This window comes from Crocuta crocuta, unplaced genomic scaffold, assembly GCF_008692635.1.
Source record: "Crocuta crocuta isolate KB4526 unplaced genomic scaffold, BGI_CrCroc_1.0 scaffold258, whole genome shotgun sequence".
Lineage (NCBI taxonomy): Eukaryota > Metazoa > Chordata > Mammalia > Carnivora > Hyaenidae > Crocuta > Crocuta crocuta.
In genome coordinates, this window is record NW_027532842.1 from 8,435,828 (window position 1) to 8,456,034 (window position 20,207).

At 44.0% G+C, this 20,207-nt stretch overlaps 1 protein-coding gene across 7 annotated transcripts in view; it reads right to left on the reverse strand.

Annotated features, from left to right (window-relative positions):
• Positions 1 to 1,010: 1,010 nt before the first annotated feature.
• IFT88 (intraflagellar transport 88) overlaps positions 1,011 to 20,207 on the reverse strand; it is a 121,714-nt gene continuing 102,517 nt past the window's right edge. For 6 of the 7 annotated variants that reach the window (XM_077745381.1, XM_077745380.1, XM_077745383.1 and 3 more), the window contains 2 exons: positions 1,555 to 1,665; positions 1,011 to 1,317 (listed from right to left, as the gene is read on the reverse strand). In XM_077745381.1, the coding sequence (XP_077601507.1) occupies positions 1,196 to 1,317; positions 1,555 to 1,665 (233 nt within the window). In that variant the 3' untranslated portion in view covers positions 1,011 to 1,195. The remainder of the gene's footprint in view (positions 1,318 to 1,554; positions 1,666 to 20,207) is intronic. The other variant, XM_077745382.1, reaches the window with a different exon arrangement.

Below are 20,207 nucleotides of genomic sequence, written 5' to 3' on the forward strand. Positions count from 1 at the left end.
TTTGAAGGCAGGACCTTGTTGTCTTGTTCACTGCTGTATCCCTCGCATCTCGCACATAGGTGTTTGGTGTATGTGTTGAATGCCTCCCCATTAGATCTTGGGAGAGGGGACTGTGATCTAATTTTGGTTTCCCTCTTCCTGCACCTGACAGTAGTGTGCACATCGTGGAGACAATGTGAAGTACGATGAATAGGTCCACCCTGTCCAGTGAATTTTAAAGACGACCCACTTCTGACCTCCCCATCGTTGCAATTCCTCTGGACATTACTGATCAGCCAAACACACTGCTAAAGAGAAATGCAGGGAGTCCTGGCTGCCAACCCAAACCCCAAGGCAAGAATGGGACTTACTCCGTGCTACTGGTACATGCGACTGGACTGAAGGTAGAAAGGAAATACGGAAAAGAGCAATAGGGTTATGGCTTAGATTTTCTCTCACTCAACTTTGTACTGCCTCAAAAACAAAACTGTTTTTAATAGTATTATAACCCCCATGAAGCCAAACTTCCAAAGACTTAACTGTTTCTTTTTTTTTTTAATGTTTATTTATTTAGAGAGAATGTGATCAGGGGAGGGGCAAAGAGAGTGAGGGAGAATCCTAAGCAGGCTCTGCTCTGCACTGAGCCTAATGGCAGCCTCGATCTCACGAACTGGGAAATCATGACATGAGCCGAAAGCAAGTCGGACGCTTAACCGCCTGAGCCACCCAGGCGCCCCAGACTTAACAGTTTCTAAACTCCAAGTAATTCAGTGTAACTAAAGATTCATCAATGATATGTCCTAGCACCAAATATGACAAGCTGAGAACCATGGAATCAATGTAGTGTTTTCATTGCTAACACTCTTTTTAATGAAATCACAGAAAATATTAGCACACACTCCAGTACTAAGAGTACAGTTTTGTGAACACACTCACTACTTACACGTACGCAGGCACTAGGCGGTGTTGCAACACGTATTTCTCACTATGGTCAATGTTTTCAAGAGTAAGGAAGTCATTAGCCTGAAGTATTAGTTTCACAAGTCTTTATTCCATGTAAAACAAAGCTTAGACCCACCTCATAGAACAGAATACATTTATTTAAAGTTTTGACGGTGTTCAAAATTAAAATTTGGGTATTTTTTCCAAAGCTTCATATAAGTATTATCTTATAAGGCAATTTCTTTCCTTTAATAAATAACAGTTTGAATGTGTATCATTCTGGAAGCAAATCATCTCCTAACTCTTCATCAGCAAAATCATCGTCGTCGATTCTTTTTTTTGCTGCAGTTTTTGGTCTTTCTATCTGAGGGCCCAGTGGATCCACATAGGAGACATCTAGGTTTCAAAATAAATTGTTATGTTAGAATAATAGAGGAAAAAAACAGAACAAATGTGAAACCGGTTGGTCTCATAATCTACACTGACTTGAGTGAACAGAAATGCTCTTCCAAATCATAAAATTTTGTGTGTGTACAAACAGTTCTTATTGCCCAAGTACGCATTCGGGCGTCTCCCCAAGTCTTCTCCAGACCTGGCTGCCTGTGGGAAGTGGGCGGGGGCACCAGCACTTGCCTATTTCTTTGTTACAGCTACTCTCATAAGGCTCATCTGTCCCAGGTAAAGCTCTGAGTCTGGCACTTAGTCGTTCACCTTTACTACTGGCACTACAGTTCTGGCCACTATCTGAAAACACAAAGATAAAAATGCATTTAACACGCTGAGAAAATACAACACTACATTATGAATCTTTAAGTATACTTATTTGCCAAGAAACAGGTTTCATTTGGAAGCCAACTTCTGAGGGATAGAATTCTTGTTTTCTGAAACTTAGAAGAAATCGCTTCTTGGGAATCTATAACATAGACAGAACATCACTTAAAAGTAGTCTTTCTGTCTATGTATCTTTCACAGGGATGCTTAGTTACAGATTTCAGTGTTATAGATTCACTGGTGAGAAGTTAGAGACCAGCTGATGAATACACCTAGTAAAGCACAAAGAGCCGCTGGAGAAACGACAAAGAGGAGGCCCGAGGATCAGTATGAGCTGTATCATCAACCCCATTATCAAGGCTGCTGAGTGGCCCTAAACTCACATCAAATGGAAAATGGCAGAAGAGGTAGGAGATGACCTGGACCATGTAGTCCCTTTCTTCAGGATTAGCTGTGCCCTGGATAGATCCGATTTTGGCTCAGGAAGAGGAAAACCTAAAAGGACGGTAGCATCCAAATACGGGCTGGCTGCCCTTGGGGGCCCTGCAGTCCGGAGCACGGAAGATTCTCAGACAGGGCTGAACGCTCACATTAGTAGGAAGCAGTAGTAGTAATTCTTAACCTTAAATGTCTATCATATTTTTTAAAGAAACACTCCTCTAGCCCCATTGTTTCTCCTTCTTTCCCTTAAACCCACGAACCGTGAGATCATGACCTGATCTGCAGTCGGACGCTTAACCGACTGAGCCACCCAGGTGCCCCTAACATTTTATTTTTAAGTAATGTCTACACCCAACGTGGGGCTCGAAGCCATGATCCCAAGATTGAGAGTCATGTGTTCCTCCGACTAAACCAGCCAGGTACCCCCCCCCCGCCCCCCCGCCCCAGGAAAACAGTTTTTAAACATTTCCTATTATAAACACCAGAGCAGGTATATATTGTGAATGTCCTTATTTCATCATTTTCAATCAATTTCAAAGAGTGACACTACCATGCACGGGCAGGTATAAACGGATCAATAAGCATTTGTAAGTCTAGGTGGGGTTTTATGCCTAAATAATAAAACAAGTTATTATACTTATTTCAGTACAGCAACAAATAACAATTACTATTTCCTAGAGAGAAGTTAACATAACATAGCTTCCCAAAAGAAGAATATGGAGATCAATTATCTGAATTATCAATCAATTAACATTAAAACTTCCAAATGATACTTTTATTTTTATTAAGGAAAACCTTAGAATCATATGCATTTAGAATTCATAAGGATTCTTGAAACTTACCTATACCAGAAAAAATAATACCCCTATGAAATGGACAATGTATATATACAACTCCCAAAGAAAACAATACAACTGGTCAATAAACATAAAAATATTTAAACGTATAAATAAAATAAGTATAACCTTAAAAACATATTAAGTGAAAAAAAGTCAGATCACTACATACTGACTGACACCATTTTTAGAAAGGTAAAAAACAAGCAAAATTAAATATAATGTTTACACACCTGATAAAATTGTATGTGAAAAGGCAAGAAACTAAAAAAGTATAAACCTGAACATATATAAAGCAGAAAAAAACCCCTCACAGTGGTTGCCCGTGGGGAAGGCAGGGGGAAAGCACACAGGTGGGCAGAGCAGGAATGTTCTGGTGCTAATGTTTTGTGATGGCTTCATTAATTTTAGTTTTATATGTCTAGTAACTGAAGAGTGCTACATTACTTCTTTTGTGGGTATCAAGTATTACAGAACTTAAATCTTCATATAATTCTAAATGTAAGATTCAACATTGCCTATTAAAATGATCAAGATTTTAAAAATATTAGGTTAGACAGTGAAATGAACACATTTCCCGAGATTAATGTAGTAGTGTATAGCAGCGGTTAACAACTTTGGGGTCGGATTAGGAGGCCTCACACCTTATTTCCTCACAAAGATACCAATGTGACAGTCTACAATCCCGAAGGCCTTTATGAGAACTCCAGAAACCAGTTGGGAAGTTGCAGTACCTCAGGAAAACTCAAATCCAAGAACAACTGCCTTGCAACAGGTAAGAAAAGCCTGTGAGCTGCGTCAGCCCCAACCGCAAGCTGGCATCACTCGGGCTGGGAGAAGGCCCAGCATGCAGACTCTCCCGTGGGAGGGGGAAAGAAGGGGGCAGCATATGTCCAGGGCACTGCCCGAGACGCTGGTTTGGGTCTTTCTTGAGCTGGGGTGCTGCCGAGGGACCAGCACGCTCTGGGGGGACAGGAGAGCTCGTGGGGTGGCTGTAGCACCGAGGACCTCCCGCCACCGCACGACCGCACGCAGAAGCCGGCACAGTTTACGGCTTCTTCCCCCGCAGAGAAAGAGGAAAGAGGAATATATATCCGATATTCCGGCTGTAGGAGGGGGTGGGGGAGTCCCGAGGGCCCGGTTTTCCGGGACTCCGCACCGACGCGGCGCTGGCACACCTTGAACGGCTGCGGAGAGCTTACTGCACTGCTGGAGATGTTGCAGCTTCACAGGCGGACACCAGAGGAAGCAAGAGATTATAAATCCTGAAACCTATTTGGGAAATTACAGGTAGAAGCTGAGATAAGAGGCATACCCTAAAAACTTTTAAGACTCCCATAGTCTCTAGTGGGGCTGATTGGTGACAGTATTCTCTGTACACACCAGCCCCGCAAAACCAGAGAAAAGTGGCTGTTTCTTCGAATGAAGAAATCACAGAAAAACATGAAAACATGGCCCAATGAAAGAAACAAAATGAATCTTCAGAAACTGAAGAAATGGAGATCTATTGATTTGATTACCTGACAAAAAATTCAAAATAATTGTCTTAAATAAGGTCAGTGTGCCACAAAAGAACACAGGCAGACAATAAATGAAGTCAAGAACATGAAGCATAAACAAAACTAAACTATCAACTGAGATAGAAACTAAAAAAGGACCAAAGAGAAATTCTGGAGCTGAAAGATACAATAACCGAATTGAAAAATTCACTAGAAGGGTTCAAAAGCAGATGTGATCAAGCAGAATAAAGGATTGTGAACTCAGAGATAGGTCATTTGAAATTACTATATCAGAAGAATGAAGAAGAAACTGAATAAAGAAAAGTGAAGAAAGCCTAGAGAATTCTGGGACAAAATTCAGATCAAGGGCATAAACGAAGCATTATACATATTATGGGAGTCCCAGAAGGAGAAGAGAGAAAGAATGGAACAGAGAGATTATCGGAAGAAATAATGGATGAAAAATTTCCAAATATGAGAAAGGAAATGAATATCCAAATTCAAGAAGCTCAAAGAACTCCAAATAGGATGGACCTAAAAAGGACCACATTGAGACACATATCAAACTAAAAATTCAAAAACAAAGAATCTTAAAGCCAGCAAGAGAAAAGCTAATTCATCATAAACACGGGACCAAGCATACAGTAATGAGATTTAAGAGCAGAAACATTGTAGGCTAGAAGGGAGTGAGATGATACATTCAAAGCACTGGAAGAAAAATCTGCCAACCAAGAATACCATATCTGGGAAAACCCGTCCTTCAAAAGAAAGAGAAGTAAAGACTTTCCTGGATAAACAAAAGCTGGAGAAGTTTATCAACACTAGTTCTGCCTCATATGAATTGCTAAACAGAATCCTTCAAGTTCAAACAAAAGGACACTAGATGGGAACAGGAAATCACACGAAAATATAAAGCTCTCTGTAAAGGTGAATATAGACACAAGCACTGAATCCTGTAATACTGTCATAGTAGCACATAAATCATTTTAAATTCAGGTATAGAATATAAAAGCATAAAAATAGCTATATGTTAAAGAATACAAATATAAAAAGATGTAATTTGTCACATGGATAACACAGTGATGGGACAATGTAAAGGAGTAAAGTTTTTGTAGGTGATTGAAGTTGTGTAACCCTATGTGTAACTATTTTAAATGTGAATGGATTAAACTCCCCCCCAAAAAAGACACAGAGTGGCTGATGGGGAAAAAACCCCCAACTATATACTATTTATAAGAGACAAACTTTAAATATAATGACATACTTAGGCTGAAGGTGAATAGATAAAAAACGATATTCCATGAAAACGGGAACTGAAAGAAAACGGGAGTGTCCATACCTATTTCAAACATAGACTTGAAGCCAAAAATGGTCAAAAAGACAAGAGAAGGACATTATATAATGATCAAAGGGCCAATTCACTAGGAAGCTAGAACAATTATATATGCACCTTGACAGCAGAGCAACCAATATATGACGCGACTACCACGAGTGCACGGCCTGCGCGTGAGCTTCCACAGCCTCGAGGCCTGCCCGGCGCACGAGAANACATCAGGTTCGGCAGCCCGTCCACCTTCATCGCCCACAGAAGTATCACTGCTCCTCGCACGCGGCCGCGCACGTGAAGGGAGCAGCCGCGCGTGCACGTGAAGGGAGGGGCCGCGCACGTGAAGGGAGGGGCCGCGCACGCGAAGGGAGGGGCCGACACACCACCGCCTCGACTGCTGGCACGTAACAAAGAAGTTCAGTTTGATGAGAAAGAAGAAAATGTAGTAACACAACAACAGTAAGAGATTTCAAAGTCTCACTTTTTCTTTAAATCACTTTTTAAAAATGTGTATCTAGAGAGAGAAAGGGAGCAAAGCAGCAGAAAGGCAGAGAGGGAGGGAGGGAGTCCCAAGCAGGCTCCGCACAGTCAGCACAGGCAGAGCCTGACCTGGGGCTTGATCATGAACCGGGAGATCACGACCTGAGCCGAAATCAGGAGTTGGAGGCTAACGACGGAGCCGCCCAGGTGCCCCCGGGCCCCACTGCCAGTCGCAGATAACCGGCCACAAGCATCGGACTCAGCAGAGGTGCGGCCACCTTGTTGTCCCTGTCCTGCCACTGAGCCGCTGTGGAGCTGTACACACATGTCACTTTATCTAGTCCCCTGTCGATGACTTATGTGTTGTTTCCAGCTTGGGGCTATTTGAAATAAAGCTGCTACGAATATTTGTGTGCAAGTCTTTGTGTGGCCACATACTTGAATTTCTCTTGGGTAAATTCCTAGGAGTAGAATGGCTCCGTAGTATGGTTTAAGTGTATGTCTAATTTTTAAAAAGACTACTTTCTACAGTGGTTGTACCATTTTACCTTCTCATCAGCAGTGAATGAGAGTCACAATTGCCCCACATCCTCACCATTACTTGGTATAGACAGTCTTTAATTTTAGTCACTCTCCTGGGTATCTAGTCTTAATTTGCATTTCCCCAATGACTCATGATTGACCACCTTTTCATGTGCTTATTTTTCATTTGTATGCCCCCTTTGTTAAATGCTTTGATAACTTAGAGTTTATTTTAAATACTAAATATGGTGCATTGTTCCAAGAATGTTGGGGATATATGTGTGCCCTTCCTAAATCTCTGTGAATAACAGTAAATCTGTACAGTATCTCTAGCAGTAGAGAGAATGAGTGGATGTTTGGGTGTTGTGGAGGTAATGGGGGGGGGATATTGACATTCATATATTATGGAGATTAACCCCACCCCAGCTTTACTGAGATTTGACTGACATATAGCCTTGTGTAAGTTTATGGCATACAAGGTGACGATTTGATACACACATACACTGCAATTTGGTTACTACCACAGCACTAGTTAACAACCCCATCATGTCACAGTCACATAGTATCTTTTTTTAAAAAAATTTTTTATAGTTTATTTGTTTTTGAGACAGAGCATGAGCAGGGGAGGGGCAGAGAGAAAGAGGGAGACACAGAATCAGAAGCAGGTTCCAGGCTCTGAGCTTTCAGCACAGAGCCCAACGTGGGGCTCGAACCCACAAACTGTGAGATCATGACCTGAGCCGAAGTCAGACACTTAACTGACTGAGCCACCCAGGTGCCCCGTATCTTTTTTTTTTTTTTTTACAATGAGAACATTTAAGATCTTAGCAGATTTTAAGTATATAATACAATATTTTAAAAAATTTTAATAAACTTAAAAAAATTTTATTGAGAGAGAGCAAGCATGAGCAAGGGAGGGGTAGAGAGAGGGAGAGAGAGAATACCAAGCAGGCTCTGCACTGTCAGTGCAAATCGACAGTGCAGAGCCTGCTGTGGAGCTTGAACTCACGAACCGTGAGATCATGACCTGGGCTAACATCAAGAGTTGGACGCTTAACCAACTGGGCCACCCAGGCACCCCTATAATACAGTTATATTATAACTGTAATCACAAAGCTGTACATTCGATCCCAGAACTTATTTATTTCCTAACTGGAAGTTTGTATCCAACATCTCCCTCTGTCCCTGGTAACGATGGTAACCATGATTCTACTCTCTTTTCAGACAAGGTCAGCTTTTTTATTCCACATAGAAGTGATATCAAACAGTATTTGTCTTTTTCTGACTTAGCTCACTTAGCATGATGCCTTCAAGTTCTATTCGTGTTGTTGGAAATGGCAGGATTTCCTTATTTCTCATGACTGATTAATATTCTATTGGATATATAACCTACATCTTCTTTATCTCTTCATCTGCTGACAGACACTTAGTTTCCCTATCTTGGCTACTGTGAAAAATGCTGCAATGAATATGGAAGTGCAGATCTCTCTCTCTCTCTCTTTTTAATGTTTATTTATTTTGAAAGAGTGAGCAAGCAGAGTAAAGGCAGAGAGAGAAGGAGACAAAACCCCATGCAGGCTCTGCACTGCCAGCACGGAGACCCACTAGGGGCTTGAACTCTCATGAACCTCGAGATCACGACCTGAACTGAGATCATCAAACGGACACACTGTGAGATCATGACCTGAGCCAAGACTAAGAGTTGGATGTTTAACGACTGAGCTACCCAGGCGCCCCTATTTTTAAAAGTCTGAGGAGTCTCCACACTGTTTCCATGGTGGCTGCACCAGCTCCCCTTCCCATCGACAGTGCACAAGGTTCCCTTTTATCCACATCCCTGCCAACACTCATTAGCTCTTGTCATTTTGATGACAGTCATTCTAACAGGTGTGAGGCAGTAAGTCATTGTGATTCTGGTGGTTAGTGATGTTGGACACCTTTTCACGTGTCTGTTAACCAGCTGTATGCCTCCTTTGGAAAAATGTCTATTCAGTTGTTCTTCAGCCCATTTTAAAATCTTTTTTTTTTGTCATTGAGTTGTAGAAGTTCTTTATATATTTTAGAATATTAACCCTTATCAGATATGTGGTCATCCATATACCTTCCTCAGTAAAGTGCCTGTTCAAATATTTTCCTGATCCAAAAAAAAAAAAAAAAAGTCGTTTTCCTACTTACTATTAAGTTGTAAGAGCTCTTTTTATATTCTAGTCCCTTGTCAGATATGTGTATTGCAAATATTTTCTATTCTGGCTTGCCTTTAACTTTTTTTAAAAACTAATTTCCACATGCAGCATTGAGCCCAATGTGGGGCTTGAATTCACGACTCTAAGTTCAAGACCTGAGCTGAGATTAAAAGTCAGATGCTTAACTAACTGAGCTACACAGCATTCTGCCTTTTTACTTTTATAGCAGTGCCTTTTAAGAAGCAAAAGTTAATTTAAATGAAGTTCAATTTATCCATTTAAAAAATTTTTATGGATCATTCTTTTAATGTCATTTCTTAAGAAATCTTTGGCTGGCAGAAAAACAGACACTTGGATCAATGGAACAGAATGGAGAACCCAGAAATGGACCCACAAACATATGGCCAACTAATCTCTGACAAAGCAGGAAAGAATGTCCAGTGCAATAAAGACAGTCTCTTCAGCAAGTGGTGCAGGGAAAACTGAACAGTGACATGCAGAAGAATGAACCTGGACCACTTTGTTACACCAGACACAAAAATAAACTCAAAGTGGATGAAAGACCTAAACATAAGATAGGAAGCCATCAAAATCCTCGAGGAGTAAGCAGGCAAAAACCTCTTTGACCTTGGCCGCAGCAAATTCTTACTCAGCATGTCTCGAGAGGCAAGGAAAACAAAAGCAAAAATGAACTATTGGGACCTCATCAAAATAAAAAGCTTCTGCACAGCGAAGGAAACAATCAGCAAAACTAAAAGGCAACCGACGGAATGGGAGAAGATATTTGTAAATGACATATCAGATAAAGGGTTAGTATCCCAAATCTATAAAAAATGTATCAAACGCCACACCCAAAAAGCAAATAACCCAGTGAAGAAATGGGCAAAAGACATGAATAGATACTTCTCCAAAGAAGACATCCAGATGGCCAGCAGACACATGAAAACATGCTCAACATCACTCATCATCAGGGAAATACAAATCAAAATCACAGTGAGGCACCACCTCACGCCTGCCAGAATGGCTAACATTAACAACTCAAGCAACAACAGATGTTGGCGAGGATGCAGAGAAAGGGGAATCTATTTTGCACTGCTGGTGGGAATGCAAACTGGTGCAGCCACTCTGGAAAATGGTATGGAGGTTCCTCAAAAAATTAAAAATAGAACTACCCTACGACCCAGCAATTGCACTGTTAGGTATTTATCCAAGGGATACAGCAGTGCTGATGCACAGGGGCACATGCACCCCAATGTTTATAGTAGCACTATCAACAATAGCCAAAGTATGGAGAGAGTCCAATTGTTGTCCATTGACAGATGAATGGATAAAGAAGATGTGGTGTACAAACACACACACACACACACACACACACACACAATGGAGTATTACTCAGTAATCAAAACGAATGAAATTCAAAAGAATGAAATCTTGCCATTTGCAACTATGTGGATGGAACTAAAGGGTATCACGTTAAGTGAAATTAGTCAGAGAAAGACAAATACCATCTGACTTCACTCATATGAGGACTTTAAGACACAGAACAGATGAACATAAGGGAAGGGAAGCAAAAATAATATAAAAACAGGGAGAAGGACAAAACATAAGAAACTCTTAAATATGGAGACAAACAGAGGGTTGCTGGAGGGGTTGTGGGAGGGGGATGGGCTAAATGGGTGAGGGGCAGTAAGGAATCTACTCTTGAAATCACTGTTGGACTATATGCTAACTTGGATGTAAATAAAAAAAATATAAAAAATATAAATATAAATAAAATATCATAGAGGAAGGAAAATAAGGAAAAAAAAATTCTTGGCTAAACCAAAGTCACAAAGATTTTCTCCTGTGTTTTCTTCTGTAAGTTTATAGTTTTCAGTTTTATATTTAGGCTATGATCCATTTGAGTTCATTTTTTTATATGGTATAATGTGTTGATCAAAGTTAATATTTTTGCATGTGGATGTCCACTTATTCCAGCCCTGCTTGTTGAAAAGACTATCTTCTTTCCATAAAACTGTTTTTGCACTTTTGTTAAAGGTTAATTGATTATGTATGTTTGAGTCTATTTCCAGACACTGTATTTTGTTACACTGCTATGTATCTATCAAAAGGAAAACTTCTGATGTCCACATTTCTGGAGTCACAACATCCATTTTACCTGTTTATTTGAACATTTCCCTTCTACTAGTTTAGAAGCTATACATCTCATTTCAATTATTTTTGTATTTACTAAATACTTTAGGCATTTTAATATGTACATTTAACAAATTTTAAGGTTAATCAGTATCTTTACTCTCCTCCCAAACAAACCCAAGGCCTTTGAATGCTTTATTCTATTACAACTTATATCACTGCTGTAAATGTTACTGCAATCCAGGAATTTAGTTTTATCTTGATGTTTAAAAGTCTACAACATAGGGGCGCCTGGGTGGCTCAGCTGGTTAAGCGTCCTGTTCAGGTCATGATCTCACAGTTCGTGGGTTCATGCCCCACATCAGGCTCCGTGCTGACAGCTCAGAGCCTGGAGCCTGCTTCAGATTCTGTGTCTCCCTCTCTCTCTGCCCCTCCTCTTCTTGTGCTCTTTCTCTGTCTCTCTCTCTCAGAAGTGAATAAACATTAAAAAAAATTAATAAAATAAAAATTTTACAACATAGAGTATTGCTATTATTTTTTTAAGAAACCAACTTTTTATTTTTTTAATGTTTTTTTTTTTTTAAAATTTATTTCTAGGAGAGAGANAAACCAACTTTTTAAAAAGTTATTTATTTTGAGAAAGCAAGAGTGGGGGGGGGGTGGTGCAGAGAGAGGAAGAGAGAGAATCCCAAGCAGGCTCTGTGTTGTCAGGTGAGGTAAAGTCACTTGTTCAAGAGTTCACGGTTAGTTAGTGGCAAGGCCATCAGCATGACCCAGGTTTCCTGATTGCCAGCCTGGTCCTTGCCCATTCTACAGTTAGGCCTCTGTGGCATAGGATCCATGTAAAGTGTGGCACTCTCCATACTGTGAGAAGTTTACATGAGTTAAGTATGGCCACAGTCATATATGCATTCCGACCATACGCTATTCCAAGCTCAGCAGCTTAGCGGACTCCACAGAATATGGCAGTCTTGATAATGAAAAACAGTATACTTCGTTTTGTTAATTCTTTAAACGGAATTAGGTTAGGGCAAAGATTTTACAAAATTGAGTCCGTACTACATTTATAGGAATAATGTAAAAATAAGTATATAGATTTATCTTTCATACCATCAATGATATTTTAAAAATCTGGTGAGATTTAACTGTGTTCCACTCAGTGGCAGAGGAAAGGAGACAGGGCCACTACCTTCAGGTCCTTTACCGCTGTGGGTGACTTTTACCTCAAACAGTTACTATCAACAATTTCCATGATGCCACACCTTTAACACATTTGCAAAATCTAACAAAATATCTATTTTCTTGATTTTTTCCTGTTTTATTGATTTCAGTATGCTTTTAACACTTTTGTATAAATTATAAAAAAGCAAAAAGAAACCACATTGTATAATTACTGTTGTTTACTACACTCTAGCTGAAAATAAGATTCTTTTTAAAAAGTTATACCAGGGGCATCTGGGTGGCTCAGTCAGTTAAGCGTCCGACTTCGTCTTAGGTCACGATCTTACGGTTCATGGGTTCGAGCCCCGTGTCGGGCTCTGTGCTGACAGCTCAGAGCCTGGAGACTGCTTTGGATTCTGTATCTCCCTCTCTCTCTGACCCTCCCCTGCTCACGCTGTCTCTCTCTCTCTCTCTCTCAAAAATAAATAAAACATTAAGAAAGATTTTTAAAGTTATACCATCTCTAGAAGCTGTTATATCAAATGTCCAAAGGCTCTGGGACTTCTAATGGCAACATAACTCCCTGAAAGACTAGGCAATGAAGCGTAATGTCAGATGTCTCCAGAGTGGAGGAGGGCGGTAATAACTGCCACAGAGTGATACAACTGTAGAGAACAGAATTAAACTTGGAATTATTTCCAGCTGACATGTAGCTCATTCTCATGTTTTCTGTGACAAAAAACTTTATCCCTCATTCTCTACTTCTATTGTGCTAATTGTATTATTACCCAACAAGACAGCTAACAGGGATATACCAAAGCTGGAAAAGGTGACTAACAGCTACGGTACCGCTCCGCTGAAGGCGGCTGTGGAGGGAGTCAGTGAAGACGTGAGCAAAGCAGATAACTCATGTATTACATTTTTTTAAAACTATATTTTGTATATCTAAAAGCTTAACTCAGTACGTGGTATATTAAGAACATATGGGAGAAGGAGAAGTGGAAGGGAACTGGTATTTACTGACTACTGCTATGGTCAGGAACTTAGTCCATACTTATCTGTTCAGAGAGAGACAGGAAAGAAAAACAGAACCGATGGAACATCTGTGTGTGTGTGCACGCGCGCATGTATATATATAAAATGTGTATCTATATTTTACAGATATATGTGATATATGTGTTTTATATATTTTATCTGATTTAAATGCATATATTACATATATCAGTAAAATATTTAGATTGGATTTCCTGTGCTGTCTGTAATTTGCCTCTGATGGAATCCCAAAAGAAGAGTTTCATGAACTTTTTTTAAATGAATGTTTCAATTAACAGCATTACTAGAATAAATTTTCAGTTTTCCAAATTGGTAACTTCAAAACCCAATACTCGTATATACAATTTCCAGTATTTTTGTTAGGGGAAAAAAACCCTTTTCATAAACTCTACAGAAGGCAGAGGTACACTTGACATATATCTTCATGCATAGATAAATGTGGTCCTGTTGTGGCAGGAAAAATGCTGAGAATAACAAACTCCAAGGGCACGTGTTGGGCAGAGGTAAGAACGTGGCCCCTCACTACACCCGGATGTGGACAATGGAATTTCAGACACTGCCCACATTCTCCCTGTCAAACAGGAATCACCCTTAGCAAGTGCTTACCTGTGTCAGACACTGTCTTAAGTGGTTTCTTTCTTTTCTGAAGTTTATTTATTTTGAGAGAGACAGAAACAGCATGACTGGGGGAGGAGCAGAGAGAGAGGGAGACAGAGAATTCCTAGGCTCCAATCTGTCAGCAAGGAGCCCAATGTGGGGGCTCCAACCCATGGATCCGTGAGATCATGACTTGAGCAGAAACTAAGAGTCAGATGCTCGACCGACTGAGCCACCGAGGTGTCCCTGTCTTAAGTGCTCTCTACGAATGAACGCATCTCTCCCTCTCAATAACCCTATTAGGTAGGTCCTATTTTCAGTCCCATTTTACTGACGAGGAAACTGTGACAAAAAGATTCAGTAACGTGCTCAGGGTGATGTAAGATGAGGTGACTTGGGAAAAAGGGGTCTACAGACACTGGGGAGTTAGTTACAGTGACCTCAAATGCAGGGCAATAAGTTAAGGGCCAGAGGAAAGCAGCGTGTTACGTCGAAGACACAACACCTCATGCACTGTTACTCCGCGTGTCGCATACGTGGAGGCGGCTGGGCAGCCGAGGCAGCTTTAAGCGGAGAAGTCCAGGGATGCCAAATCTTACTGCACAAGCTGGATGGGTGGATTAGGCAGCTGAAACCAGTACTCTGAGCAAGAGGACAGTCCCCAGGTCTCCCCCTGTCACCCCTGGGAATACTCATGGGGGGTCTGGCCTGGAGCAAAAATTAGCAAACTACAGTCTGGGGGCCAAACCTGGCCTATCCCCATTTTTGAACTCTGGTGAGCTAAGAATAGATTATACATGCTTAAATGGCTGGGAAAAGTACTTTGTGACACATGAAATGTATAGGACATTCAAATCTCAGGGTCCCAAGATGAAGAGCCCAGGCACGCGCGTCACTGCTGCGCTGCCCACCCTGCCTCTGGCGCAGTGCGCGCACCGCCCGGCCGCCGCCGGCTCTTCACACAAACAGCGCGCGACCCGCGCTCCAGAAGCACAGCGCGGGTGATCGGTGAGCAGGGGACCGGCAGGCAGACGGGCACAGACTTCTGCGGCACGTGACACACGGGATGCTTCGGTGCCAGAGCGCGGGCNGGCGTCCTGAGAAACGAGGGCCCCCTCGGCCCCTCTGGCTTCTCCGGGCTTTTTTGCCCCGCGCACCCCCGCCGTCTCTCTTCCCGGAGACCGGCGACACTTTGTGACCTGAGCCTTGGAACTTGGGTCCGGTCGCATGTGCTTCTGCTGCCTCCACCTCCTCAGGCCGAAACCTGCTGTTCGACGACAGGCGGCGGGCGCCAAGCGTGGGCTCTTCCGTCTGCCTGCGACCCCCGCGGCCCGCAAGACCGTGAGAAGGTCCTCTGGTCACTTACCCGTCTTTGGACTACTGCCTTCAAACTTCAGGTTTGAAAGATAAAAACATGGTTACGGTGGACTTTATAAAAGATGCGTTCTTCAAAAAGCTGACCTTAAAGATAATTTCTGTTCACTGAGCCGTATTATCCATTTACATTATAAAGTTATTTTTAGTGTAAAATTAAGAGGTACATTTTCACAGGAAAAGTGCACACCCAAGACGTACTAAAAATGGAACGAAAAAACGCAGGAAGCAAGCTATTGCGCATCGCATACGAGTAAACGGAAACGACTGTAAAATGAAACCTTAACGGCAAGCACCGTCCTCGAGTCACACGAGGCAGCCACCGTGAGGCAGCGGAAGACGCCTTCCCGGGAGCAGGCGTTTCCGGACAGGCACCCCCGAGCAGCAGATGCGTTCTGGAGCGTTCCCGGCCCTGCAGCGCAGGCAGCGCACCAGGCCTCCTCTCCTGCCCTCAGCGCACGCAGCGGAGGGACGCCGCCCAGGGAGACCTACAGCTCTTTGTGCGAGCTCATTTCAGGGAGGCCTTGTTCCGAATTGTTTGAACCCGAAATCTGGCATTGAAAAGAGTAATGCATTTCTACTTCGACTGGTTAAAACAAGTTCCTTCCAAGTTAATTCTACAAAAACCAACCGTAGTACTGAAAATCCTGGAAGGGATATTCAAAATTCTAAACCAGACACGACTGCTTTTCAATGCAGTTTATATCCAGTAATAATAATGATAGTACTCAGCACTATTTGCCAGGCGTTGCCCTGAGCCCCTTCCACGGGCTGTGCATGTAATTTTAAGTAGCTTCAGGCTCACACGCCCCCCTGGGAAATACACTCAGGAGTGACAGAGCTCGGGCACGAGGCCACAGGCTGATGACCTGCCACTACTAAGAAGTTAAATTTGGTGGTAACAATAGCAGCAATGTATGTACACTACATCGCATTCACTCTTGCAGTTATCTCATTCAAGATCAGCACCAGAGGGGACCCTGTCAGAAATGCAAACTCCCGGGCACGGCCCAGGCTGGTTGAGAAGCGCGGACCCGGGGTTCAGCAGGCTGTTTTCACAAGCCTCCCAGGGGACTCTGACACAGGCTAAAGTCACGGAACCGCCGAAGAACATGGGCGCTGAGGCTTATGAAACAAATCAGCAGCAAAAATAAGGCGGCAATGGGACTAGCCTGATCCACAAAGAAAGGAACATTTTCTTCTTTTTTTAAAATTTTATATGCGTGAGAGAGGAGAGAGCGAGCGTGCACTCAGGTGTGAGTGAGTGGGGGAGGGGCAGAGAGAGAGACTCTCAAGCAGGCTCCATGCCCAGCACAGAGCCTGACTTGGGGCTTGGTCCCAAGACCCTGGGATCATGACCTGGGCCAAAATTGAGAGTCAGATGCTCAACTGACGGAGTCACCCAGACGCCCCTAAAAAAGGACAATTTTCAAGGACCCCTACGCATTTCAGAAATAGCTATTTCATGTAAACTAATAATTCTGATATGTAAGTTCCTTATGATCCTCTTTCCTGGGCAATACTTTAAAAAATCTAGTTGTAGGCACTGCATTTATTTTAGCAGCTGAAGGCTGGCCTTTTTTGTTTTAGTTTTTTAAATTTTTAATGTTTTTTATTTTTGAGAGACAGAGAGAGACAGAGCATGAGCAGGGGAGGGGCAGAGAGAGAGGGAGACACAGAATCTGAAACAGGCTCCGAGCTGTCAGCACAGAGCCTGATGCGGGGGCTTGAACCCACAAACTGTGAGATCATGACCTGAGCTGAAGTAGGACGCTTAACAGACTGGGCCACCCAGACGCCCCAAGACTGGCCTCTTTTGAATGCATTTAGGAAATAATTCTTTTCCACTGTCTGACCTGTGGATCTAAGCCAGATGAAGTGCCAAATATTTCCACATAAAGAATATAAATGTGTGTCCCGATTTCACAGGTGGAGGTGGAAGATGGGTGAGATCACGGCCTGTCCCACATGGGTTTATACTGGGGCCTAACAAACAGGCACACAGGGGCCGGCGCTGGCGGAGGGGCAGGGGACAGCTGGCGGAGGGTGTGTTCGGTGTGCCCGCGGCAGGGTGCTCTGCAAGGAAAGAGGGAGAGAGGCACCCATGCAGGGTGCATTCAGACTTCAGAGCCAGGGCAGCCTGCACTGCGCATGTGCCAAGGGCTGGAGAGAAAGGGCAACAAACACGATTCTTGAAGAAGCGTCAGGGTGGAAGCAGCTCGGTCCTGAAAGAGGCATGGAACTTGGGCTGCAGGAGGAGACGACGAGGCCTGGGAGGCCACGTAACTCAAGGGATCAGGAAATAAGGAACAAAAAGTCAAACGGAAGGGGGGAAAGCATGCAAGCAAGGACCCGGAAAAGGAAGTATTTAATGCTTTACACTTGTGCCAAGAGAACCAAGCAACACCACACCCGGCTTGTAAAAATGTGTCAATAAGGCACAGTTTTCCTCCAGATTCCCTCCTGTGAGAATAAGGCGTGTTTGTGCACCAGAACTATTTGTGTTGGACTGAAATGGAATGGATGAGAGAAGGAAAAATTATTAAAAAAGAAAACAGCAGTGGGTGAAGGCCAGGACAGGAGGCGGATTTGGAGAGCAAGGCCGCTCCTTCCCTGCACTCAGGTATCAGGTCCCGGCAGCCTCAGCGCTCTGCACGGCCAGTCTTTCCTTTGCTACCCTGACCCTGACTGTGGGGGCGGTGCCGGGCCCAGGTGGGGCACTTCGCGTGTTCTGAGCCACGGCGTGACGTGAGGAGCATCGCTGGGCAGGCGTCACCCCGCAAGGCTGAACAACGGTCTCTGTGTTGGAGGACCCAGCACCCCAGGGGCCTCGGAGGCACACCCTGTTCCTGCGGACATTTCTGGGAGGCAAACAACAGGGTGCTGGGAATACTTTCTCGGGGTGGAGCTGTGGACACTGTCCTCTGGGCTCTGGGTCCGCCGAGCAGGCACGCCCTGGCATTCTGTGAGAAGGTCCCGGTGTTTCTGAAGCACATTTCAAACTGAAGACACCCGGGTAACTCAGGCTCAGGTCTAGAGGTTAACACTGGTGACATTCTGCAAGTTTAGGAATCCCCAGGGGAGGCTCTGAGAACTTAATGTAAGACTGTTGTGAGTTGTTCTGCGAGGAACTGGTCGGTTACTCTGAACTTGAGATTTTAATTTTGTTTATAATAACTTTATTGTTTGAGTCTCACATTAAAAAAAATGGTTTTTTTTGAGAGAGCATGTGCATGTGTGCATGGCGGAGGGGCAGACAGGGAGAGAGAACCCCAAGCAGGCTCCATGCTGTCAGCGTACAGCTGAGTGTGGGGCTCAATCTCACAAACCGTAAGCTCATGACTTGAGCCAAGATCAAGAGTCAAGTGCTTAAATGACTGAACCACTCAGGTGCCTCTGAACTTAAGATTTAAAAAAATTTTTTTTTAATGTTTTATTTATTTCTGAAAGAGGGAGAGAGAGACAGTGTGAGCAGGGGAGGGTCAGAGAGAGAGGGAGACACAGAATCCAAAGCAGGCTCCCGGCTCTGAGCTACCTGTCAGCACAGAACCCGATACGGGGCTCGAACCCATGAACTGTGAGATCATGACCTGAGCCGAAGTAGAACACTCAACCAACTGAGCCCCCCAGGTGCCCCTGAACTTAAGATTTTTAGAGGGAAGTGTAAAAACCTTAGAAGACAGTGAATCCGGTCCTAGAGTGTTAACAGGTATTTAGTGCCTCCGCAGGGCTTACTCAAGACACTTTCTCCTTAAGGGACACTCAGTCCCGCAAAGGCCCCTATCACAGACTGCCTGCTTCCTGAGAGCAGGGATGAAGCAGCAGCAGGGAGCTGGCCCGTGGGCCTCCCAAGCTCCTCTTCACCGATGCACAAGGCCTCGTGTGGTGCCTCGTCCCCATCAGGACATCTTCGGTTCACACAAGCCCATGGTCCCTCGTCACAACTTCCAATTCCAAAGAGCTCTGAATGGCAAGTTTCGGGTGGCAATATGTAAACTTCGTGGGCGTAGAGCCTGACTTGACCCGAAGCTATTTTTAGCCACTGTTTACCCCTAGAGTGATTACCCACGAGTTCAGCCCAGTCGGTAATAGCTGTGTTTGGTCATGAGACGCACCCGGCGGGGTTATAGATGGGTAACGCACCAGGACACTATTCTGAGCCCCAGACCCGCGGGTCCCACAGTGCATTTGGCCCAGGGGCTGTGGGCCTGCACTGCCGGCCGTCGCCAGCTCTCAAGACCGCTGGGACATGCCCTCCAGACCCAGGACCCCATTAAATCCCACTGCAGAGAGGTAAGCGAGCACGCTAAAGCAGGAGGGCAGGGGTGACCGAACCGAGGCGACGTGTGAGCACTAGGGGGTGGCATGGAAACTTTGCCCGTCATGACCGCGGAGGCCTGACGAGATGGTAAACGGCTGCTCCCTGATGTGGCAAAGTGCCCTTGGCGCGCGTGGGACGCAGATGAACGCGGCTGCTGCTAAGTTCTGAAGCTCTGGGTAGCGACCCTGGGGCCTAAGGGTAAACAGGCGAGGACTGAGCTTCAGCTGGAAAAGCTGGATTGATCCTCAGAGAACTGAACCGTCTGGCTAGAACAAGACGTCCCAGACGGTCGTAACCGCGTAAACCCACCCGGCAGCTGAGCCCAGATCTCGGGAAAGAATCTCTGTCCCAGCCACACTCTCCATCCCCAGGAAAGCGAGAACACGCACGTGCGTTTCCCCAGCGGCACCTGAGACCTGGGTGTCCTCCCACTGGACGTTAATGTCCCTGCGCACAGGGACCGTGTCTTACTCACCCTTATGTCCCTGGCACTTAGCACAGTATTTATCTGGCACCTGGTGTGCGTCTAATAAATGTCTGTGAATGAATGAAATAAAGGCCTACCTGACCTAAGGCTCACAACTGTCC